Consider the following 25,855-nt stretch of genomic DNA (forward strand, 5'->3'; position numbering starts at 1 on the left):
GAAGACATCTGCACAACCAGGAAGATGCACACACAGCTGCGTGCACAGCAGCCCCAGCTGCCTTCCCAGGTTACACACACGCAGCGACAGCCCATCTCACCCCAGCTCTCATGCGCCCTTCGGCACACGCTTGCCAAGCTCCGATGCACACGAGGGTGACCAGAGGGGAAGTGTGAAAAATCAGGCTAGGGGGTGGGGGGTGCAGAGGGGCCTGGAGCAGACGCAGCCCCTACTACCCGGACTGTGCCTAGGACATCGGGGCACCTGGGTCGGCTGCCCTCGCACGCACAGACCCACTCACGGGCACGCGCCTCACACTCGCACACCATTGTGCACACGCAGGTGCCAGCCCAGCTCTCCCGCACAGTTGCAGGGGCGGACACACCCACTCAGGGGCCGGCACACTGGGGGGGGGAAGGGGGGGCGCGCGCTCAGGCGCACGGGGGCAGGTCCGGCCCCTCCGGGTCAGCGGGCGGCGGCGGCGGCGGGGGATGAAAGCGGTGACCTTGTTGCCATGGCAACGGAACTGCGGTCGCCGCAGCCGCACCTGAGCTCTGCGCCTGCGCCGCGCCCCCGCCCCCGCCCCCGCCCCGGGGGAGCCGTCTGGCTTCGCCCCCCGCCAGTGCCCCGCCCGGCCCGGGGAGGCGACCCGCAGCCGGGTAAGTCTCCGCGCGGGGGCGGGTAGCTCTGGGCACAGAGGGGCCCTGCCGGGGGCTGGCCTGGCCTGGCCTGGCCCGGCCCGGCCCCGCCCCGCCCCCCCCCCATCTCCGTGTGGGGCCGGCGGCGGCTGCCGCGGGGGAGAAGGAGCTGCCCCCAGAAGCGCCCCGAGAGGCCGGGGTGTCTCGCGTCCGGCCCCCCGCACAGACAGGTGGGGGGCAGCCCCGGGGGGCTGGGTGTCTCGCGTCCGGCCCCCCGCACAGGCAGGTGGGGGGCAGCCCCGGGGGGCTGGGTGTCTCGCGTTCCCCCCATCCCCCCACAGACAGGTGGGGGGCAGCCCCGGGGGCTGGGTGTCTCGCGTTCCCCCCATCCCCGCACAGACAGGTGGGGGGCAGCCCCGGGGGGCTGGGTGTCTCGCGTTCCCCCCATCCCCGCACAGACAGGTGGGGGGCAGCCCCGGGGGCTGGGTGTCTCGCGTTCCCCCCATCCCCCCACAGACAGGTGGGGGGCAGCCCCGGGGGGCTGGGTGTCTCGTGTTCCCCCCATCCCCCCACAGACAGGTGGGGGGCAGCCCCGGGGGGGCTGGGTGTCTCGCGTCCGGCCCCCCGCACAGACAGGTGGGGGGCAGCCCCGGGGGGCTGGGTGTCTCACATTCCCCTCCTCCCCCGCACAGACAGGTGGGGGGCAGCCCCGGGGGGCTGGGTGTCTCACATTCCCCTCCTCCCCCGCACAGACAGGTGGGGGGCAGCCCCGGGGGGCTGGGTGTCTCACATTCCCCTCCTCCCCCGCACAGACAGGTGAGGGGCAGCCCCGGGGGGCTGGGTGTCTCACATTCCCCTCCTCCCCCGCACAGACAGGTGGGGGGCAGCCCCGGGGGGCTGGGTGTCTCGTGTCCGGCCCCCCGCACAGACAGGTGGGGGGCAGCCCCGGGGGGCTGGGTGTCTCGCGTCCGGCCCCCCGCACAGACAGGTGGGGGGCAGCCCCGGGGGGCTGGGTGTCTCGCGTTCCCCCCATCCCCGCACAGACAGGTGGGGGGCAGCCCCGGGGGCTGGGTGTCTCGCGTTCCCCTCCTCCCCCGCACAGACAGGTGGGGGGCAGCCCCGGGGTCTGGGTGTCTCGCGTTCCCCCCATCCCCGCACAGACAGGTGGGGGGTAGCCCCGGGGTCTGGGTGTCTCGCGTTCCCCCCATCCCCGCACAGACAGGTGGGGGGTAGCCCCGGGGGCTGGGTGTCTCGCGTTCCCCCCATCCCCGCACAGACAGGTGGGGGGTAGCCCCGGGGGCTGGGTGTCTCGCGTTCCCCCCATCCCCGCACAGACAGGTGGGGGGTAGCCCCGGGGGCTGGGTGTCTCGCATCCGGCCCCCCGCACAGACAGGTGGGGGGCAGCCCCGGGGGGCTGGGTGTCTCGCGTTCCCCTCCTCCCCCGCACAGACAGGTGGGGGGCAGCCTGGGGTGTCTTGCCTCCACCCATCCCCCCACAGATAGGTGGGGGTCTGGGTGTCTCGCGTCCTCCTTCTACACAGCAGGTGGGGGGGCAGCCTGGGGCATCTCACTCCCCCCCCTGCAAAGACTGGTTTGGGGGCTGGGTGTCTCGCGTCCCCGTCCCCCCCTACATGGACGGGGGGGGCAGGGTGCCTTGCATTCCCCCCCTACATGGACAGGTGGGGGGGGCAGCCTGAGGGGCCCTGGTGTCTCGCGTTTCCCCACCCGCTGCACAGACAGGTCAGGGGCACCCTGAGGGGCCAAAGTGTGTCGCCTCCCCCCACACACATAGGTTGGGGGCAGCCTGAGGCCGGGGACGTCTCACCCCTTTCTCCCCACGTCTATGGGTGAGATAAAGACTTTTTTCCTGCCCTCCCTTACCACTTTCACTAAGGCAGTGGCTCTCAATCAGTGGTCTGCAGACCCCTGGGCGTCCACAGACCTTGTCTAAGGGGTCTGCAAAAGGTGTTTGTTACCAAAGAAAAGTGGTTTTCAACCTGTGGTCTGGACACCTCGGGGTCTGCAGACTGTTTAGATTTCCATAGGGGTCCTCACCGCCGTATGAAAGTTTTAGGGGTCTGTAAATGAAATAAGGTTGAGAATCACTGCATTAAAACATTTCCTCCTGCCCACGCCTAGCAGAGAATAAAGCTGGGTGTGCAGGGCAAAGGCTTTCTTCTCCATGAATGTGTATGTGCGGGTACTGCAGGATTGTAGCAAAACAATTGCCTTCCACTTCTGTGAGTCTTTGCAGCCCCTGCTGCAGTCCGCTGGGCAATAGGAGGCGGGCAGGGGGGGTTATTCTTCTGCCCTGTTACTCCCTGGCTAACTTACTGACAGGAGCGTTTCTTTAATTCCCTGTTCCTATTTAGAAAACACAAATACATTTCAGTGGATTGACTGAATTCTTCCCTGGAAGGGGTGGTGGCATAACTGCTTGTCTTAGATCATAAGGTATGCCATGGGGGTACCTAATAAAAAAGGAAACCTGAAGGACTGTGTTGCCTTTGAGTTTTAGGGAAGTGACATTATTCTCCTCCTCTTCCGTTGCAGTGAATCTGTAGGGTGGGTGAAGAAAGAAAAGATGGAAGGACTGTGTGCGGGGAGGGTAAGGGTGGAATCTTTATTCAAGCCAAGGAGGTATTTTATGTAAAGAGTGAGCCCATCATTTGTGGAAATAGTAGCAAGGAGTATAAAGCTTGCCTTTGGAAATGGAGTGTTTTCCAGCCACCTAGCTGCTGTCTGTTTATCTCCAAACCCAAGAACTAAGGTGGGACAAAGAGGAGGTTGGAGAGGGGAGAGAGAGAGAGTCCTTGATGTTTGTACATTGGCACTGTAAATTATAATAATATGCTTTGTTAATATATATTAAACTGTCAAAAACTGAAGTAGGGACGATAAGATTGAAGAACACGGGGCTGTGGCAGCCCGACGGTGGGATTGTAGAGTTCTGAGCTGCATTGCAGGTGCATAAGAAATATCCAGGAGACTTTGTTTGGATGGGTAAACACTTGAGCTAAAATGTGCCTTTGTTGATGTTTATACAGTAGTAATTCTCTCTTAATATTTTAAAAATTAATTTCATATCCGTGTGGCTATAGTGCAGTCCCTCCTTACATATTGCTTGTTCACTAGTAAATATAGTCCGTTAGGGTGGTACAGTAGCATGACTGTGAACTAGTAAGAGAATTATGATCTTGTCTTAGTTTAATATAGATACACGTTTTTGCATTCATAAAACTATACTTATCCCTAGGTTCGTTTGACTATTTAAAACTATTGATATACTGGAACAGCTAATAAAATGATAAAAATAAAGAAATCTATCCATTAAATTCCATTTATGTTATCTGTTCTGTTGAATATTAAAGCTGTACATCGACTGTATGAGGTATATTGAGATTTCAGTGGTGTTTTGTTGTTTCATTGAATTTTCAATTCAAAGGTGGGGAGATCATGATTCAGGAAGACATTGCATGCCTAAAAGAATATATAAAATGAGTAATTGGACAAACTGGTGCATAACTGCTGTAGCCTATTACTATGTGTACTGTGTAATATATGTTAAAAACATTGTTGCAGGATGAACTGTGACAGCCAAGCTAAATGCTGTATACAAGATTCATAATAACTGAGTTGAAAATTAAAATTGTAAACAAGTAATTTTTAAAAAACTTTACAATTCATACATTTGATTTCAAATTTTAAAAATGTTATCCTTTCGAACAGCAGTTTTCAAATTATCAAATTGCATTTTTCTTTGGCATAATTTGTAAAATTAAAAACTTTTTTCAATGTGGCTCATTATTAAAATCTAAAACCTTTTGAGAATTACTGTGTATTTGTTTGGAGGAATCATCAGTAAGCCTTTGGCATCAGTGGGCAGAAAGAAAATTCCCCTCTGGTGTTTTTCCTGTAAAAAATGCACTTTTTGAAGATTGTATATAGTATAGTAGAAGGATTAGGATTGCAGGTGGAATAAACTAGCTTGCAAGCTTTGCTCTTGATGTCATATTTAGTCTAGCATTTACTTTATTTAGAATTTTAAAAATAGTGAAAGATGTCTAAGGAATATTTAAAGCCAAATGTAAAGTGGTATCTAGGGATTATTTTTATAGCATCAGTATCTCCAGTGTATACTTTGTATGTATGTAAGTGGACAAATATAAAATAATCCATCTTTCTGCCTGAGGTCTTGCAGATATGTTGTCTCATTATTTTTAATAGTAAAATATTCTAAATGACTAATTTTTAGAACCAAATTAGTCTTATTTCACCATGTTGTATATAACTTTGATCTGTCATACTCCTGAAGTGCTGTTTCTATAATGCTTTGAAACCTTTTGCACCACCAGCTAACAAAAGTGACTTAACTGATCAGTTTGTCAGTAACTAATAATAGCATTTCTTTGCAGTGGGATGAGGTATTGTAAGATCAGTGACTCAGATGACTTAATTGTAGTATTGGATGCTCTATGGGAATGCGTAGGCATGTACTGGCCAGAGAACAGTGTCTGTAGCTGTCTTGTTTCACAGTCTTTTCCTGTTCTCCCTTTCTTGATTCTAAAAGGGGTTTAGGAATCTAAGATCTGAAAAAAGGGAAGACCTAGAAAGGGAAAAATAAAGGTTTTATGAGATGATTGTACTAAGTGACTCTCATTTGAGGTCTGGCTCTTTATTCCGGCTTTTTCATGTCTGTTTACTGTAGTGCATAGTAAAACCATGCATTTGTTTCACAGCAACACCCTTATTGTATTTACAGACAAAAACACCTATACATACCTTTTGTAGATTCTGCTTTAAGGGATGAGAATATTTTACTATAAATTAATTGTACAAGCTAAATTAATATTGAATATTGTACAATAAACTAGTTTTCCAGCAGCTCCTACAATACCCTTTGAAATAACTGTGCTGAATGATGCAGCCCAGGAGAGTGGAAGGAGTTAAACTGGAGAGGTTGCACATTGTTTGTTTGTAGAAAAAAACTTACTACAACTATATAACTAGAACTTGTTGATTCCTTTTGCATCTACGATATGCCAAAATAAAATTTCTGGGACATTCCCTAGCCCATTCTTGTTTTAGTGCTGTATTTTAACATTTTTGTTCGAATGTTAGAGTAAGATTGCCATGCTTTGAATGTCTTTGTTTCCCTTTGCAAGGGCCAGTGTTTGCCTCTCTAATGAACTTCTCGTAGCTGAGTACAAGAACTGTTACGTTTATTAGGCAATATTAAAACTGTTCCTCTACCTACAAGAGGATATAGATCAATACCCATAGTTCTATCTGTATTTCTCAGAATCTTTGTCACCATTGACTGAAGAAATTACTTTGCAGGGTAATGTTAGTATTATATCAGTATTGTATCTCAGCTAGTTGGAGAAGTCAGCTAACTAGATTGATAGTTCTGAATGTAGGATAAACACTTGAGAACTATTGTACTTAAATACACTTCCCCTCCTTCACATAATATGTTCATAAAGCAACAATATAAGAAAATATTGCAAATACATTTCTACCGTTATATTTTGGGGACAGTCTTCCATTCAGTGAATTCAGTTGTAAAATTCTCATTGACTTTACTGCGGTCGGAATCAGGCCTGTAAAATGCTAGAAGATTAGTATTAGAGCACTGAGAGTCTTAGGATCCTGAAGATTGGTCCACAAGCACTGATCTTATATTAAATGTATTTTTAGTTAACAGAAAGAGGCAAACATTTAACATTAACTGCATAACTTTTTCTTTCATGTTGCTTGTTACTCCTTTAGACAACAGATTTTTCACTTGCAGATAAAGTAAGCACAACACTGTTTCTGCAATGGTAGATCTAACCCAGTGCAAAGCATCTGTTCTCTGGTACAGCTCATGCTGAAGATGCACATCGTTTGCAAAATAGGCCTTTAAAGTGAAACATACTGTGCTCAGAACTATGACAGACATTCTATAAGCTGTTTTCAAATTAACCTTCTTTTTTTAAAGAAAAATCCTGTTTACTTTCTATCAGCTGCTTGTAGACAGTGGGTAGGCAGTTTTCCTGTGAAAATCTGTGAAATAATGTTTTTGCATGTAAACCCTACAAACGTAGCACTTTCTCTTGCTGTCTTAATTATTGAAAAGCAAACTCCATTTTAGGTGGGAACCAGAGTAAGCCCAAAGCAATTAAAAACAGAATATGTTGTTTTGTTTCCCATTACTTTTAAAGGTTTCGTTCAAATTGTCCATCCCCTATTATATTTCTAGTCTGCATAATTTAGGAGTATACAATAGCTGGGTGTAGTATTAATAAGACATCTGTGAGTGTTTGTGTTTACTCTTCTGTTAAAAAAAACTAACAAACCCAAAAACCTATTATTCATATGCTATTCCTTAATTGCATTTTTCAAATAATACAACCATTGTTTGTCATGTGGACCTTTTGCTCTTAAAAATCTTATTTTGAGCAGAGTAAGGGAAGCAAAAATTTGAACATGTTTGTAGTTCTAAGTCATTATCCTAAAACAATGGAGCGTACATTTATGAAACAGTATAACAGGAGGTAGATGAACAGGTAGTGAAATTTTTCACTGTTTTACACTATTTCAGTATTTTACACAAAAAATACCATTAAGTATGTTAGAGGGCTTGCTGCCTGCAAGTTACCATCAAAGTGAAGCAATTGAACATAGGTATGGAATTGTTGTCAGTTGTGTTCTGATTTGGATGTGCAGACGCTTTCTTTGTAAATGGATTTTCCAGGAAGGACGATTCTCTTTTTGGTGCTGAAAGACTCCATCTTGTTTTGCCCAGATATGTTTTACATATATACTAGATATAGTTTGAGATTTATGCATTGCTGTTCCAAGTAAACTGTTGATCACTATGTGCAAATAAATGGATGAAGGCATTTGGACTTGTAATTTGGTTGAATAGGGAAATAGCTCCAGATCATATGGGGAAGGCGTCCTTTTCCTATAAAAAAGGGGCAAATCTAAAACCATGGAAATTAAATCCAAAGAACTAGTATTAATGAAACATGAAAGTTGAAAAGTCAAGTGTTCAGAATCAGGCCATTCCAAAAATGATGGCAAATCCTTTCCTCTGAATCTCTCTTGGGATTCTCACAATATTGTCCGTATAAACTTTTCCTTTAAAATAACATGAAAATATTGGCTCTGAGTTCATGAGGGAATTACTGAACACTTGAAAAATCCAAGAGATTTGGTTTCCTCTATATTTTAGAACCATATTTCTAATTTAAACACCATTATAGCTCCAGATTTATGTACAGAATACACAACACTCAGAATATGTCCTTGTAGGAAAAATTCTTTGTCTTGTAAATAATTTAGGGCCTGATCCTGCTTTTGATTTTTTTGCTTCCATTTTCAAGACCCTTTCTAATGAACTTCTTGTAGCTGATTACAAATTCTGTTACATTTATTAAGTGATATTAAAACTGTTTCTCTACCTAGAAGAGGATGGAACTTTTCTTTCTTTTTCACTGACTATGGAATTGTCTCTATTAGTGAAAATGACATATGGTAGCTAGTTGTAATATTGCATCGCTGTCCACAAATCTAACTGTATTCAGGGCAGAAGGCAGAGCCCACCCTTTTACTATGGCTTTCCCTTCCCTGATGGAAATTATATTAAGTAATAAACTACTGTCTGATCTCAAAATGGAGGAGAGAGAAATGAAGTGATGCTTTCAAGGGGGGGCCCTGCTACTGACAAAAGGAAGAGAAAACTCAAATCTGTACACAAAAGCTAGTTGAAATTCAACAGTTTTTTTTTATTCTCAATTTTTTATGAATTTTTTTATCAAAATGATTACTGACGTTTTCCTCCAAAATGGGTCTGTTTTTTAACACTTTGAAATGAAAATGTCAGAGTTCTTTTTTTTTTTTTTCCTGACCAGCTCTATATGCAAGGCACTGGGATCCTGTAGTAATGGACGTGGGTCACAGCCTATCTGCATAGGTATTTATACGATCTCTGGCACTCCTGACATTGTACAGAATCGTTTGCCCCTGATGATATTGTCTAATACCATCTGTGAATCACTCCAGTGCTGGTGATCTCTTTATGTATAATGCCACATTATTTCTCTGACCTAATAGAAGCTTGCTTCAGTCTGTTCTGATTTAATTGTGGCATCTATGGGACTTGTGTAGTCTCAGGGGGTGAGAAGGATTGTATGATCTTCATTTTAATCATTCTTGCCAATACTTATGATTTTAAGGTAGATTGTGTCAAATTTACAGGAAGTTACTGAGGCATCTGTAAAGAGTACAAGGTGGCTTATCTTGTTCATTTTCTGAACATCTGGGAACTTTAAATTGTTGCTGTCAAGACTATCTCCTCTTAATTGATCTTCCTGCTACTATGCTGGGAAGGCAACATATGTCTGTCTGGAAAACAGCAGGGGAAAATCACCTTGTAAAATAACCAGGAAAAATGTTAGAAGTGATTTCTTAACAAATATAGGACTATATTCTCATTCTGAGGGGAGGGAAAGACATGTTAAATTTCTCTTTCCTCTCCAGAGACTATAATTATGCTTGAAATATCAAATAAAGCTTTGAAAAATGTGAGGGCAATGATACACGAATCATTGGTGGTAAAGAGATGGCAGTTTAGGCAGACTTGTATATCTGAATCATGAGAGATGTTGGCTTAATAGTAAGAGTCTTATATTTTCTGTAGCAACCAGGGAAAGGAAAATATTTACCATAGACTGTAGGAAGGAGATTGTGTGGTCCTGTTATATAGTGAAGGCTTCTACATTGCAATTTTTAATCAAAAGGAGAAACTTGTGCATGTCTGTCATATTTTATTATTTTATCCTTTGAGTTTCATGTTTTTCCAGTAATATAAAAAGTCAGTTTGACAGGAACACTTTTGTCATCTGTGAAACCGAAGCTGACAGGAAAGAGTCTTCAAAAGATACTCTGTGCCCCTGCTTTCTTTAGGTGACTTCTTGAAACTGAATTTGCTACAACACATAAGAAAATATTCTGTCAGCTTGTGGTATGTATTGATGAAGTAAGGAATTGGTTCTCAGCTGAGAGGAAGTTAGTTGTCTGCCTGGATAAATAGCGTATTCCAGCATAAGATCTGAATGCATGTCTGGAGGGTGCTCAAGTGCTTGTTATGTCTGGAGATGGATGGAATGGGTACCATCTGGAAATAGATGACTTTCTTGTTTAACTGATCTCCCTCAGTCAAAAATAAAACCTTATCAAAATGGCTAGTTAGCTTCATTCCAGCATTGTCTCCCTCCTGGATTCTAAACCACCATCTCTCTGCTCTTATCTTAGGATGTGTGTGTTATATGAAGGCATTCCAGTTTGTCCACAGGAGCCTGATACACAGCCAGAAAGGGCTTCTGACTACCTCAGAAATATTTTGAACTACATCCAAACACTTCAGATCGGAAGGGGCCCTTCTCTCAGCCCTGCCTATCATTTGTGAAGCAAGATTCCTACTTTTGTCAACTATTTCAGTTTAATTTATTTTACTTTTTGGTTTAAGAATACATATATATATATATATATATATATATATATATTTTAAGAAATAAGAAAAAATACTCTGTAGGACTGAGACAGATCTACCATGAAGCGTTTTTTTCTGGTATGCCACAGTAGAGTGGGATTTGCCCTCTAAGAGCTGCTGAATATGTCGGCTTTTGACTTGTATCAAGATTTCATCTTGCATAATGTAGTTCATTTTGGCAGGTAACGCTGCATCATCCACACACAGCCATGCTGACACTGAGAGGAGCCAGGAAAACATTCACTTCTTGGGGTGGGTAGAAGAATTTTAACATTTATTTAAGACTTCATGCTAGAAGGTGAGTGAAGTCTTGGACTGATTCTTACACAAACAAATCTACTTGCATGTTGCATTTGGTGCACCTGAAGGAACGTTGTTTGATTAAATTTATCTGTTCCTCTGTCTCTAGGAAAAAGGAAATTGAGAATCTGTGTATGTCCATAAATCTTTATGGGCAGGTTGGGGCTTGATCCTGAATTTCTTATTCTATTTACATACTTTTCCTTTTGGCCTCCATTGAGACCACCACCTCGTCTACATCTCCTAGGTTTGGGTGGGAGGGTGAAACATTGTATGTTTGTCTAGATAAAAGAACTTGCACAACCGTGCCGACACGCTCATTGTGCTAATGCCAGTATGAAAACTGTAAGGGTATATCTACGCTGTAGCTGGGAGAAAGCCCCCCAGCCTGGGTAGACTTGGTTAGCACTCTAAAAATAGCAGTACAGAGCTCAGATCCAGGGGGCTGGGTGGGCTTGAGAATCCATACTGCTACTTGATCCACACCATCCACGTAGCTAGTTTTAGTATGTTAGATTGAGCTGAACTAGCATAAGTCTGTCTACTCAGAATGGATGTTCACTCCCAGCTGAAGTGTAGACATACCCTAAATAACTAGCAGTATTGTAGCTGTAAAACAGCTGTCATGCTCACTGTTGTTTGTAATCGGCGGAGTTTGACTTGTAAATACCTTCCCCTCTCAATTCGTATCACTTCTTAAATATTTGGAAAGGTTGAAAGACTTTTTTTTTTCTTTAAATAGTTGAAAAACTAAATATTTTATGACAGGTTTCAGAGTAGCAGCCGTGTTAGTCTGTATCCGCAAAAAGAAAAAGGAGTACTTGCGGCACCTTAGACTAACCAATTTATTTGAGCATAAGCTTTTGTGAGCTACAGCTCACTTCATCAGGTGCATTCAGTGCGTTTGTTAGTCTCTAAGGTGCCACAAGTACTCCTTTTTCTTTTTAAACATTTTATGGTATCTATAACTTTTAGTTTTCTTTTGACTGTTGGCCTTACTCATGCGAATCATCATGCTGACTTCAATAATGCTACTCATATGCATAAGAGTTGAAGGCCTGGGTCCTTAAATAGCCCAGATGGATTCAGCTGCCGTCAGTCTGGTGAGAAACCTTCTCTTTCCCCCTACTTCGTACTAGTCTCACTCTTGACAGCAATTGGCACGTTCTTTCTTTTCTGGGAAGGCAGAAGGTAACTTACTTCAATACCATCCCAAAGCCAGAAGAAAACATCGGGTATAGGGCTTTCTCCTTTGGATTTTCTATTGGAGTCAATGGGAGTTGTGCCCAAGTAAGGATTTCAGGGTTCAGCTTATAAAAAGTTACTGCTATCCTACCTGCTCGGAAAAACCTCAGATTCCCATGCAAGTAGTTCTTGAGTCTGGATCTCGCTTTGTAGACAGGTCCCTTGTGTCATGCATCAACTAACCTGAGTTTATGAAAACAATTGTCAGACAAGTTGCATGGAAGGACACTGATTCAGAACCGCACATATAAAATACATATAAATTCTAAGGTGAATCCATACATGCATTCAAGAGTAGAGCCTTTATAATGAATGCAAAGCAACTAGATGAAATACTGTTCCGAACTACACTTTAGATTCAGTGTTTATTTTACAATGCTGACTGGGTTTTTTTGCAGCTTTGGTTTTTTGTAGGGTGTTCTGTTTTTTTATACTAAGTGATAGGATTAATTCTATGATTTGATTACCCTTGTTTTATCAGTAAATCTCATACTTATAAAAAATGATGTAGAGGTTATTACATTAATTGTAGAAGTATTTAGCAACTGTTCAGATGTCACTTGAATCTTTAGCAGCCTAGAAGACATGATGGAATGTGATCACCTTAAAACAATCGCCTTGCTATGAAGTTTTTTCCCTTAACGTAGCAGTAATACTTTGCACTTGTTTAGTTTTGCATACTCTAGGAAAGGGATGCTATCAACTTGAAATTGAGTCAGGTTTTAAAAAAAAGTTAAAAATAGTTTCAGATACTGAGCTTGCTCCAAAGTCCACTCCTGTCATTTTTTTGTGACTTTAAGAAACAATCCCCTGTTGCTATGTGAAAGACTGACACAAATAGGGAAACCGATTGTACATGGAAACAGTGAAACTTACTAGATGTAAGGTGGTTGCTTACTTTAGGCCATCTGACATCTGAACAGGTTTTTATTTCCTCTAGCTTTTCGCTTGTAGTCTGCATGTTATTTCTAACAGTAATTAAAAAAAAAAATTTCACACAAAAGTGTAATTTTTAAGTTGGCAGTATCCCTGTAAGTCATCTGAACTAATTACAAAAAGTAATATTCTAAATCATAAAGTTCAAAGTTAGCTGCCTTTTGTTCAAGGACTGACTGTGTTATAATGAGTTCCCATTGGTGACGTGTGTATTTTCAGGACACTGCCATTGTTTCTAATTGTGCACCAGTCTAGTGCTCTCTTCATCCATACATCTCATACATACATACATACAAAAGGGGGTTACAAATTTTAAAATTCCGCCAACCATGCTGAGTGCATCCCATTGAATAGCACTGAGTTCCTGTGAAAACAAAGCAATATCCTCTTTCTCGTCCTGTAGGAGAGGTGAAGCATTAAAGTTCTATCAAAGTGTTTGTGCAAAAACTTAAATTATTTTCAAAAGTACAATTGATGCATCCAGAAAAACAAAATACAATTCTGTTTGTACATGTGTGCTCAGCTGCCTACCTGCATTCCCCAGACCATGAAGCATCCTCCCAAGGGAGCAAAATAACCTTTCTGAGCACATAAGGGAGGGCCATGCACCGTCCTTTTTAGTGGCTTTTGCATCAGTCTCCAAAGGCTGTGGTTGAGTGCGACCAGTTCTGCCCTCAGTTACACCATTGTAAAATGCGAGGAACTGAACTCTCAGAAGCTTGTCCAAACTGTCTAGACATGTAGTACCTAATCTCATTAAGGTAAACATAGTCTTTTTGTTTCAATACCATTTGTAGTTCTTTGGCTCATGCCTGACACAAAGCAAAATAACAGTCAAAGAGCTGTCTTCATGTAGTAGTGACAGTGCTCTCAGTACGGGACAGTAGTTTAGTTCATTTCTGTTGACCATGGGGGAACTCCTCATTAAAAGCATTAATGGCAGCATTATCCTGTTCATTAATACCTTTAGTGCATGAAATAATTCCCAGATCACAAGCATTCCCCGGCAAAGCAAAGAACAAAACCCTATTGAGCGAGGACAAAGAGCTAAAGTGTAAAGAGCAAGCTGTGTACGCAACATAGAGAATGAGCTGCTTCAAAGGCAGCAAAAAGAAACTTTGATTGTTTCTAGACATAGTGTGCTTTGTAAATACTAGAAACACCAGGAAAGCTTAAGGTATCTCCCATTCTTTTCTAAATCCTCCTTCGGTCTGCACTCTTCTGGGGTGTTGGGCCCAGATCTTTCAAACCTCTCCCTCTATTTCCCGCTTAAATCCATGCTTGTGATACTCTTGGGGAAGTGCGTTGGAAATGTTTAATATATTCCTAGTTTCTGATCATCTTGCCCTAGAAAATGTAGCCCAACCACAGACTAAGTGAATCAGTAATAGAGGTCCAGCTTGTTACACAGCCAGGTTTATTCAGATTGATCCTTTCTTATGCTCATATGATTTGTGCTTTGGAACATCAGTTTCAGAATCTTTGGAATTATCATCCATAACCATCCATTTCAAGTTAAGTTTGCATCTTGTTCAGTTACTGTGTGCCTAGCAGTACAAAACAATTTGCTATCAACCCAGGAAAATAATAATTTATACTTTTTATTTAACTGGCTTCTACTAGATAGCTCAAGTGAAGATTTTTTTATTCTTTTCCCAGATGAGTAAATAATAATGTATTCAGCCCTTCCTCTCTTCCTATACTACCAGATGGATAGTGCATTAGCTAATAGATGTCTAGCAAAAAAACATATTGCAGAATTAGAGCCAGCTGAATGATGATGATTGATCAGCTAGCATCTGAGAAGCTGTTCAACTGTCAGTTGTCTTGAGTTTTTCCAGTTCTTCTCCCGATCCACCCCTTGCTCTAGGAAAAGTCATCGAGATTAGGATTCAGTGACATTTCTGCACTGCAAAAGCATAGAATTCAAAAAGGCAGGCAGCTATTATATGTCAATACAATGACTGTCTTCCATAGATATAAAGTTCCCTCTTATTTGTATGGAGTGATATTTTCCCCCATTTCCAAGAAAATGCACAACTTCTTCCACAGAGACTATATAGAGTTGTTTCCACCTGTCTTGGAAGAGGGTAATATGGCTGGGCAGGCTAACGGTGGAATTGGGGGATGCCCACATACCCAAGGAAACTTCAGCAGAAGTGAATGCTGCTTTGTGGAGCATTATCTTTTATCATTGCCCTTCACCTTCTGTTTTTCTCAGAGGAAGAGGTAAGGTACAGGCATGACCACAAGGCATCCCCTGGGATTTGCTGTAGTGCAAAGTAAAAACACAGGAAGACCCCACAGGACATTCTCAGGATTGGAGGGCTGTGCTCCCTATATCGTCCAGAGGAAGGAGAAAACTGCTTACCTGAGAGGGGCTGCTACCACAGAAACACTTGTGAATTAAATTCCATAGATTTCCCTGATTAACTTCTGCAAGGGAGAGAGTCCTAGGTCCATATTGTCAATTTCTGATGTCACATTTTCCTGCCAGCCTCATAAAACTAATCTGTTTTATTTTTTCCTTCAAAGACTAGTTAATCCCAATGTGATCCTTAGGTCTTATGTGAAAAAAATAACCCCTGGTGTGGAGTAATACTACTGTATAATAGTAGATTATTATACAGGTTGTCTTGTTTTCTGACATATTATTTTGTTGAATATATTTATTTGGAAGGTTTATATATTCTGAACATCTTTTCTGTTACTTCTTTGTGTCTTTAAGGCTTTTAATTTTTTCTTAAAACTTTTCACCTCACTTTAACCTACAGGCACAAAGCTGCTGTCAATAATGACCGTGATAGGAAAGGTTTCCAGATATTATTTATAGACCTCTTTCACAAAAAAAGTTTATTTTTATACACTGAAATTAACCAAAGAAATCAATTGCTGATATTAACAAAAATCCTATTTGAGCTCCCATCTGCCAGTGCAGCTCTTTTAAGAGGGTAAAGCACTGTAACCATATCTGAAAATCCTACCATGTTTGGGGAATGGTCTCTAATGCAGATTTCATTCTGCTGTTGCATTCAGTCAGTGAGAATACAATGAGCCCTTAAGAATCAGATGATGCTGTAAAGCTTTTATATGGCTGAACTTGGCTTTGCAGAGAAGGCTACATCATTCTGAAAAGGTAATGCAACAGAAATATTGACAATGCTTAAAATTAATGGTGCCCCAAGGTCATTCATACAGCTGAAAAGTCCATTTAAAAATTATCATCTGGCCTTGTGGGCTCTGACAAAATACAGTTATGGTGGCAACAGAGTGGCTCTCAGCAAAGCCTCCTCCCTCACTTGCAAAGCAGTTATGACTGTTCTGAACCAATCCTGTTTTACTGAAATCCAGGTTATAGCAGACCATCCGCCCAAAGCTTTTTTGTTACTTGTCCAACCCAGTAGTCTTTTGCTTAGAGCTCTGTTGGACTATAACTTTCCATTGCTTTATGTATTATGATTATGGTGATTTAATTGCCTACTAACTAGCTTTGTACGTTGTCAGCACAATGCTGGCAAGGCTACCGCCCACCCCAGCAAAGACTGAACAAGCAGTGTTAATTTAGAATTCTTTTTGTAAAACAATCATTTAATCCGTGAGCTTTTTTCTGCAAATCAGCTGAAAGCTCCATGCTACACTTCCATGGAAACTGATTCCCAAAAAGCCCCTTTACCCCATTTTTGACAAGCCAACTCTTGTTTCCATGGGAATAGCAGCCTCTAGCTGACTCATCAGAACTGTATATTTCAGCTCTGGCTACCAAGTAAGATCAGCAAGACCCTGTTTTTTAACTATCAGCTAGATTCAAGAGGCCACAGAAACCTCTGGTTCTCACTTTGGGGTGAGGGGTTGAAGTTGGAAAGTAGTGTGTGTATTTTTAGAAACATTTTTCAATTTCATTAACTTAATTTGCTGTTAATGTTTCCAAATAAAGATGTTTTACAAAATGTAATTACATACCTAAAAACATCTTTTATGTTTTAAGTTCAAGCATTTAAGATTGCCAGTGTGACCTTAATTCTTCCCCCTTGTTTGTCCATCCTATGCCCTGAATGCGTCAGGGATCCTGGGGGGAGGGGAGAAGTCATGTAATTAAATAATGTATCGTAATGCATATGCACAAGAGGAAGGAAACAAGATTGCATGGGCAACCGTAAATCTGGCACTTCCTAATGCTTGAGTACTTGACTTTGCCACCTTAATGTTAATTCTCTTAACATGACAGGTTTCAGAGTAGCAGCCGTGTTAGTCTGTATTTGCAAAAAGAAAAGGAGTACTTGTGGCACCTTAGAGACTAACCAATTTATTTGAGCATGAGCTGCATCATAAGATGCATCCGATGAAGTGAGCTGTAGCTCACGAAAGCTTATGCTCAAATAAATTGGTTGGTCTCTAAGGTGCCGCAAGTTACTCCTTTTTCTTTTTTCTCTTAACAGTCTCTTGTACATACTTTTGTCCTTCTTTTAAAGTTTAAACAAATGGTTATGAAAAACTGTGATACTCCTCATCGTGTGTCATCAGTGTTTGTACCCTGAACCTGCAGGACAGACTTCTGCCACTGAGCTACAGGGCTAACTACAATAGCTGGCAGTAGGAGAAGGCTGTTGTCCCAGCAGGGGTATGGGCTACTGGAGCCAGGGAATGTTCAGGAGTAGCTTGGCACACATCTGTCTTCACCCTTTCTTGGAGTTTGAGGGAGCTCCTGCCCCTTGCGGTGCCCTCAGAAGGGGGATGGGCCCCATAAGCATATGCCAGTATGAGGGGAGCCTGGTTCATGCTCTCACACACCAGCTGCTGCAACAGCTCCACGTGTTTCCGGTATAGCGTGTGCTGATGATGTCGCTTTGTCAGCATGCACCCAGCTCGTTAGAATGTTTGTTGTCAATTATTATTTTGATGTGGTGCCAAAACTTTCCTGAGGCATGCAAGGAAGAGAAGGGAAATAGTGATTTTCAAACGTTCATAACTTTATCAAACCTCAACAACTTCATGGGACCAACAAATGGCACTTCCCTAGCCTGAGGGCTTTCTTCCTGCAGAATTTCAAAGACCTGGGCAAACAGTGGAGGTGTTAGAGCTTCTCAAAAAAAAAAAAAAAAAAATGTTAGGCAACCTAAATATAGAGATTACTACCAAATCAGAATGCATCAATAAGTACAGCAGCACTGGATACCCCTTCTTCTTGGTTGGCTTGGAGACTGGCATTACTGATATTACAGCTTTCTTTACTGGATTCTTTAGTGGAGCATTAAGTAATCAGGGAAGCTGGTATTCTGTCATAATTTCCTCCCAAAATCATCTAATTCCTGGACACAACTTCCACATGTGCAAAAATGTTCCCCCTTCCCTGCAGTCTCTCCAAGAGATTTTAAAGTGATGAAGGTACAGTTAGAAACACAGGGGCTGAGGTTACATAATACCTCACATAAAATGGAGGTATGGCAACTGTATCAATTGCATACTATCACTTCTGGATTTCTGGCAATACTCTGTGCAGATCACCCTGGGACTAGAACACTCCAAAATGCCCTTTTAAAATAATCTCAAGAATCAGACCCTGACCACTACTGTAATGCCTTCCTCCAAAAGGAGAATATTACTGCCCTTGCCACAGGGTCCCATCTTGCTTTTGTCCTTGATTACACCATGCTCAGTAGAGTCCCTGTGGTCACACTTAGAATCATTATTGTCATCCCATGAGCTGCAGTTATTATGGTAGTGCAGTGGAACGGTGTCTTTAGTGTTGTGTAGCTCTCTCACGCAATGTTGTCCTATTCATAGATTATAAAGCCAGAAGACACCACTGTGGTCATCTAGTCCGTTAGCCATTTCCATTTCTTGAGTGCCACAGGGCAGATCTAAGACCTAGATAACTACTGCCTTACAGTCTGTAGAATCCAATGCCTTAATGTTTCTGTTTGTACCAATATTTTATGAGTACCAGAAACAGAGCCATATTCTCTTTAAATGACACATCCCATTGGTCCATTGTCTTGTTCTATAGTATGTCATCACAGAATCTTGGACATTCTGTCTTGTATGGAGATGTCGTGAGGCTGTTCTCCAGTACTGAGAATCCTGCAAGAAGTTGCAAGGATTTGTATTACAGTGCAGTAGAAAATGCTATCAGAGACAGAATAGCGCAACACAACGTATAGTTCTCCTCAAGCAACCTTCTCTTAGTGCAGGTTCCATTGTATCCATTTGAGCAAAAGTCAACTTCCATTAGGTAATCTTAACAACAGTTTCAAAGTATCCCAGCCCCGGATGTTTCCAGCACATTTGGCTCAACCTTTAGTTAAAGGCAAATGATTTGCTGGTCTCTTGGATGTTCACGTAAGGTTTCACCATACTTGGGTACAATACACTTCAGTGCTTTGTTTCCTTGCCCTATATAGGGGGAGTTACTGTGTGTGCCTAATTTCCTGTGCTTCAAGAGGTGAATCAAAGTCCACAGTAAAACAGACATCTACTATTCTGTTTTCTTGGAACTCCACTTTTATCTTGTTAAGGGATTAGTGCCTAAAAGCCTGTCTGGAGCTAATGCTTTAATGTGTTAACTACAAACAAATGAACACCCTGTGTCCCCCGCCCCTGGCTCTCAGCATGGAGGCTGCTGCCTAGAATGCACTCAGACTTTCTATGAATGTTAATGACCAGTTCCAATAATAGGTGTAATTAAATGCTTTAAACAGGTAATGTGAAATGCCTCTTACTCTTTGTGGGCCTGATTCTGCTTTTGTACTGGTTCTACATGAGTGTAACTCTACTGACATTATTGGAGTTGCTCTGATTCACCCAAGGCTAGAGCTGGACTCTTTATATCTGCAAGGTAACTGTGTGCTATAACTCTGACTCTCTTTAATAACAGGTTCCTCGATGTCAGGATGGCAGCTTCAAACCTGGAGAACCAGTTGCACAGTGCCCAGAAGAATCTGTTGTTTCTCCAGCGGGAACATGCCAACACACTCAAAGGCTTGCATGCTGAGATTCGACGACTGCAACAACATTGCACAGGTAATTACATAAATACTTCCAGCAGTGTTGCTATGATCACTCAGCAGGCTCAGCTTTGCGAAAAGCTTCACTCCCAAGTCCTCTCCTTCCTGAAGCCATTTGAAATACTATTTCACAATAGTATTCAAATATTATTTGACCAGTTGCACTTCCAGAAGAAGCTTGGTATTATATTATATTTTAGTAATTGCATAAAAACCTGCAGGTTCATGCCATTTCTCAGTATTGAAATCTCCATAAACCATCATCTCCTGTTTCGTACTTAGCTCAAACAACGTACATTTCTGAGTACACAAACTATTGTAATAAATAAAGTACAATTGTTAAAATAACTGAAAAGCCTGTTTTGTGAAGTGTTCTCTCATATTTATTTCATGTACATTGGCTTTCTTGCTAATATGGTAATCTGCAGTGGATCCCTTAGTTCAGAATAGAAAGGTTCTGCTATAATTTATTATAGCAAATAATAATGTACAGTAGAACGTCAGAGTTATGAACTGACCCGTCAACCACACTCCTCAATTGAAACTGGAAGTACACAATCAGGCAGTAGCAGAGACACTCCCTCCCTCCCAAAAAAGCAGTACAGTACTGTGTTAAAAATAAACTACGAAAAGAATAAAAGCAAAGGAGCATTTTTCTTCTGCATAGTAAAGTTTCAAAGCTGTAGTAAGTCAGTGTTCAGTTATAAATTTTTGAAAGAACCACCCTAATGTTTTGTTCAGAGTTACGAACAACCTCCATTCCCGAGATGTTTGCAGCTGAGGTTCTACATGTTTTAAGGGCTTATAAAAATGTTTGTAGTGCAAAATATGTCTGTATGGTCTAGCAAAAATAATTTGCACTCAGGTCTAATGTGTTGATAACTGATTTTGATGTAGTAGCAAAGATCACTCTTATATTTCTACTGGCTGCATCTAATGTGAATTACTGTACCAGCACCAAATGAACGTAGAAACCCTCTTAGGTCCCAGCTAGTGTGTATTCCCAGCCAATGCAGGATTTTCCCCTATGGTATATTCTCCAAAGCTTTGTCTAGTCAACAACTTTTGAGAGAATATTTCACAGTATTCATGTACAGGTGTGCACTGGGCTCAAGCAAAATAGCCTATTAAACTAATCAATGGCAAACAATGCTAATAAGTGAAAAAACGGACAGAACAGATTTTACTCTTCAATTTTAGTCATGAAAATCATTTTAAGTATTTACACAATAAACATGTCAGAACACTTAATTCAATCAAATTAAACCCAAAACTTAACATGTGCAGCTGCAGGATACAGGGGTAGTTTGGGGAGCATTTTCTATAGCTTTCTTTAAGGCACTGACTTAAATCTGTTGAAACAGACTTTTGCTACTAGAAACATCTATGAATGCAAAACACAGTTCCAACCTCTTTACAGATGTGCTCTATTTTAATCATACGTAATGTCCAAAAAATAAAACCTGTTTCTTTTTTAGATTTGACCTATGAGCTGACTCTGAAAAGTTCAGACCTGGCAGGTAAGAAATGCCGTGCAGGTGATGCTTTTCATGTTCTGGTTAATGTCTTCCATCTTTTGGTGTGTTTGTGAGTGCGTGTGAGTGAGAGGTGTGGGCATCCATTTATTATTATTATTTATTTTAAACACATCACAAGTATGTAATAACACTTAGAATGTTCAGTGCCTTCCAACCAAGGATCCCAAAATGCTTTCTTGCTTGCTAGGCTTAATTTCTGAATGCTTTTGAAGAGTTCCTATCCCAGGGTCACACAGAAGCCTATGGAAGGACCAGGAATAGAACCCAGAACTGCTGACTCCCATTTCTTTGTTTTAACCACCAGACCAGCATTTCCTTCTACTCAGTACAGGAAGACAGAAACTATAAATACTCTCACTCTGCCCATAAATCACATTCTTGAAACTGTGCGAATACTGTCACTGCATCACAGATCTGGAGAAAACTGCCAGGCATTTCAGCTGTGCTGGGCTTCAGCTGCTGATACTTAAGAGCATAATGCTTGCTGGGGATAACCCCGAGACTAGGGAAAGGGTACAGACAGTTAGGCCTCACAACACGGCTCTGTGTTAAGTATTTGATTGTACATATTTTACAGAAGGATAAGATGAAGTATGAAAAGATTAAGTGATTTGCCCGAGGTGTCGTGCCATGGCAGTGGAATAGTGCCCAAGAGTTCTGACTTGAAGAGCATTCTTCTAACCATTAGCTCACCATTACATTTATAGACTTTCTAATGTGGTACAGCCAGGCATTCTCCTAGCCATGTCAATGAGTTCTTGTTACTCTTGGGGGTCTAGCAGGATTTGCAAAATGACTTAAATTTGGGAGCATTCAGCAACCAAAATTTACTATAATTTCTGGCTACTTTCCTAGAGCAACTGAGCTATCTTCATTTTTACTTAAACTTGGTATCATCAACTGGGTTCCCTCCCCATCCGAAGCTGCTGAATGTGGCATTGTCTTGTATCTATTTTTTTATTTAACTAAGAGCTATCGTGTTAGCTTTTAAACTAAGAAGTGGTCAGTGTACTTCCAGAAGTTAGCCTTTGGGATGTTCTTACATTCTGAGAATTAATTTTAAAGAAAGGAGTTGCATTGCTCGTTTTTTACTTAGCGGCTATAATTAGCTTGAAACAATTTACTTTTCCTGTTCTAGAAAATGGTAATTCAAGAAGTGATGAACTCAAAAGAAAATGTGAAGCACTTGAAGCTCAGCTGAAAGTCAAAGAGGCTGAAAATAATGAATTATTAAAGGAACTGGAACAAAAAACTGCAATGATAATGGTGCTGGAAAACACCATTAAAGAAAGAGAAAAGAAGTATTTAGAAGAGTTAAAAATGAAAAGCCATAAGCTAAATATGCTGTCAAGTGAACTAGAGCAGCGAGCAAGCACTATTGCATATCTAACTTCACAACTGCATGCTACCAAGAAAAAGCTTATGAGTTCAAGTGGGACTTCGGACGCCACCCCATCTGGAAGTCCAGTATTGTCCAACTACAAGCCAGCCCCTCCCAAAGATAAGCTACCTGAGACTCCACGACGCAGAATGAAAAAGAGTCTGTCAACACCACTAAACCCGGAGTTTGAAGAGGCCTATAGATTAGGATCGGATAGCCGAAAGCTGCTGTTGCGAGAGCCTGTTGATGCTATGCCTGATCCCACTCCATTTTTACTGGCCAGGGAAACTGCAGAGATCCACCTGATCAAAGAAAGGCCTTTAGTTATTCCACCCATTGCTTCAGAACGCACATCAGGCGAATCACATAGTCCAGCAAAAGAGAAGCAGCACAAGGCGCATATTGGTGTGGCACATCGAATTCACCATGTAACAACATCCCAGCCTCAGCCTGAGGTTGAAACATTAGCAGTGGATCAGGTCAATGGAAGTAAAGTGGTCCGAAAGCATTCAGGGACAGACAGAACTGTTTAAGTGAAATGATTGATGTGATGCTCTATTATTCTGTTGCTGTTTATGCACTGTGATCAAATAGGATAAATCTCACCTGCAGTAAAGTTTCTTTTAATGCCCCATGCATGCCAAATTTTTTCCAGATCTGTCATTAATAATTATCCTACTTCAATGAAACACAAATGAGACTCTCTGTTCATATTGCAAAGTATATAATTACTAAATGCTGTGGCCAAATCTAGGTGTACCTGACTGCTTGCTTCTAAGTACTACTCCATTTACTATAACTGCATAAGTGGACAAAAGCACAGGCTACAGTCTGCATTATTAATCAACATTAATGAAAAAAGATACTAATTATAAACCTCCAGCAATATGTATTGGCTGTTAATGTTTAAAATGTCAATGTTCCTTTGGAGTCTTGATGGTGTGTATGTAGCGTTTCATACACAGACTCTTAACTTTCATGACAAAGCCTTTCTTATGGCAGCATTGAAAATAATGCAGATGTGCACATGTGTTAAGATAACCTACGAGAGAACTTTTTTTCAGTGGTCCTGATCAAACTGTGTTCATATTTTTGTTACATTTCTTTCCACTTTTACAAAATTCCCAACAAACTTTATTTTATTAATCCTGTATTTTGATTTGTGTCCTTTTCTTCATTCTTTTTAACAGTTTCAAATGGTCATAATATATAACTGACTCTGGTGGGAGTGTAGGAAAGAGAACACCAATTGAAAAACTATTGTGTAAGTCTTCATGGAAAGAGTACGAATACTGTCCTAATGGAAAGCAGGCTCCTGTTTTGGTGTTTAGAAATTGAATGATTAATATTAATCTTACACTAATTAATACTTTGCACTATGGTGCCTTTTGTACAAGGCTCTTAAAACGCCTTACTAAGGTGTAAAAATAATACACTGCACAAAAAGTGCACTATTGAAATGTTTGTTTTTATACTTAGTCTGTATACTGTACAACAACATAAAAACCATCAGACCTAACCAATGATTTATTTGTTTTTGTTTTAAGTTTGAAACAACTTTATGGAGACACCAGGCTCATTCTTTTTTGAGGCACGCTCACGGAAGGATGCAAAACCCAGATGGTATTTCCAGAGTTATCTGGCAATGTTAACCTTGGGAGCCTTTCAACCCATTCTCAATGTTTTAAGTGGTTTGGAGAATTCCATTACTAAAAATGTCAATTATTAGCAAAGTACAAATATTCTTTTAGGTTTTTTTAGAGGATGGGGATCTACAGTTCAAAGGAGAAATGAGTTACTAACCTGCGAGACAAAAAAGGGGAATGTTTTCATTTAACCCACTATTTTAAAAACTGTTTTGGGTTAGTCATCTCTAGTAGCAAACAGAATTATTTAAGTAGTTTATCCTTAAGCTCCTCATTCCAGATGTTTGGAAGATGGCACTAGTTTCCAGTTCTATAGCACACTTCAGCCATAGATGTCAAGGTACTTTACAGCAGTGGATAAATCTCATACTCATTTTAACCCATGTTTTGAAATGACTTACCCAAGAGACCACAGGAAGTCAGTGCTAGAGAACTTGGCTTTCCTCAGGACATTGTCATGCTGGCACTCAAAGGATGGGAGGAACAGTGTGGTCTATGTGATTCCTATGCTCTCAACAATACTTCATCTCTCCCAGTAACATACCAGCTGCTTGCCCGTTTCCCTCCTCCTTCCTTTCCTCTACCCTAAATACACACAACACACAATGCAAATGCAGATTTTGTGTAAGCATATTCCTTTAACTCCTAAATTTCTGGGAGTTAGCCTCAACACTCATTCTTGCTGTGGTAGGAGTCTGCTGTCCGATAAAGCACAACAAATAGAATTGTGCATATGATGATTCCAAAATGCTGGTAGGTCCATGATGTGCCTTTACCAATTTGAAATACAATACTTGTTTAAGCTAATAAAAGAAACAACTTCTTAGAGGTTGGAAGTAGGTACTTATCCTTTAGACTAAGGACATTATAGATCAGCTAGTGCTCTGGAAAGTAATCCAACTTCCCATCTGTGCCTGTGTCTAAAGTTTACAGAAAAGTGTAAGAGAGAAGCTACAATTATATGAAAATTAAATCAAAACATGTCTGTGGCATGACTGAACAACCCCTCTCTTTGCTCTCTGATCAGATTATTTTGTTTTAAGAACTCTCCAACCTAAAAGGCTAAAACCTTTATTTTTTCAAAAGTACAGAAAAGATTAAATTGAAATAAATAGCTAAAATCCTTCTTTAAATATGCAGACAGAATTAAATATAAGTTAACTGCATAGTGCTTTGTATTTACTAAATCTTAATGTTTTAGGAAAAATTGCTGCAAATACTTATTTTGAAAATGTCTCCGGGCCAGTTTAAAATCAGTAGAATTCTCTTGAAAATGCAGGGCAAAAAAAACTTGATCCCGTGCTTCTTGGCTTAATTTGACTTCATAAGTCGTTCTCAGATATCCACCAATACACTTTGGGTGTGGGAAATCAACAGTTTAAGGTGTCAGTCAGAGTTCAAAGTGAGACAGACCCCTTGCAGCACCCAATGGGAAATATGCTTTGTGGTTGAAAGATCAGCTTCAAAAACTAAGCCAATGCCCATGGCATTTCTTCTCATGGAGGTTGTGTACACAGGTGTCCGGAATGTGTTCTAAAGGCAAGAGAAAGGCAGGTATTGTTTGAAGTACAACAGGGGGCTCATGACGCTGCAAACCTGCTCATGCATCTGACTGCTGTGGAACTAATC

General features: G+C 41.5%; 2 protein-coding genes across 7 annotated transcripts in view; one reads left to right on the plus strand and one right to left on the minus strand.

Annotated features, from left to right (window-relative positions):
* The first annotated feature begins 551 nt into the window (after positions 1-551).
* On the plus strand, positions 552-24,099 carry CCDC92 (coiled-coil domain containing 92). Of its 6 annotated transcripts, none has more exons than XM_073313066.1 (4): positions 552-659; positions 19,532-19,677; positions 21,140-21,181; positions 22,338-24,099. In XM_073313066.1, the coding sequence occupies exons 2-4, from the start codon at positions 19,548-19,550 to the stop codon at positions 23,111-23,113; spliced, it is 948 nt and encodes a 315-aa protein (XP_073169167.1). In that variant the 5' UTR covers positions 552-659; positions 19,532-19,547; the 3' UTR covers positions 23,114-24,099. The 6 variants fall into 6 exon arrangements, with proteins under 6 accessions (XP_073169167.1, XP_073169168.1, XP_073169170.1 ...); XM_073313067.1 differs by lacking the exon at positions 552-659 and adding an exon at positions 785-868; XM_073313069.1 differs by lacking the exon at positions 552-659 and adding an exon at positions 1,579-1,626.
* DNAH10 (dynein axonemal heavy chain 10) overlaps positions 21,283-25,855 on the minus strand; it is a 102,649-nt gene continuing 98,076 nt past the window's right edge. Inside the window, exon 79 of the mRNA XM_073313413.1 lies at positions 21,283-25,759. Coding sequence (XP_073169514.1) covers positions 25,613-25,759 — 147 coding nt within the window. The 3' untranslated portion in view covers positions 21,283-25,612. The remainder of the gene's footprint in view (positions 25,760-25,855) is intronic.

This window comes from Lepidochelys kempii, chromosome 15 (assembly GCF_965140265.1).
Source record: "Lepidochelys kempii isolate rLepKem1 chromosome 15, rLepKem1.hap2, whole genome shotgun sequence".
Classification (NCBI taxonomy): Eukaryota; Metazoa; Chordata; order Testudines; family Cheloniidae; genus Lepidochelys; species Lepidochelys kempii.

Bases quoted from the DNA above. Each gene is read 5' to 3' on its own strand.
- CCDC92 (XM_073313066.1), top strand. From the start codon at position 19,548: ATGGCAGCTTCAAACCTGGAGAACCAGTTGCACAGTGCCCAGAAGAAT. The intron at 19,678-21,139 runs GTAATTACATAA...TTTCTTTTTTAG, and splicing joins ACTGCAACAACATTGCACAG to ATTTGACCTATGAGCTGACT. The intron at 21,182-22,337 runs GTAAGAAATGCC...TTCCTGTTCTAG, and splicing joins GAAAAGTTCAGACCTGGCAG to AAAATGGTAATTCAAGAAGT.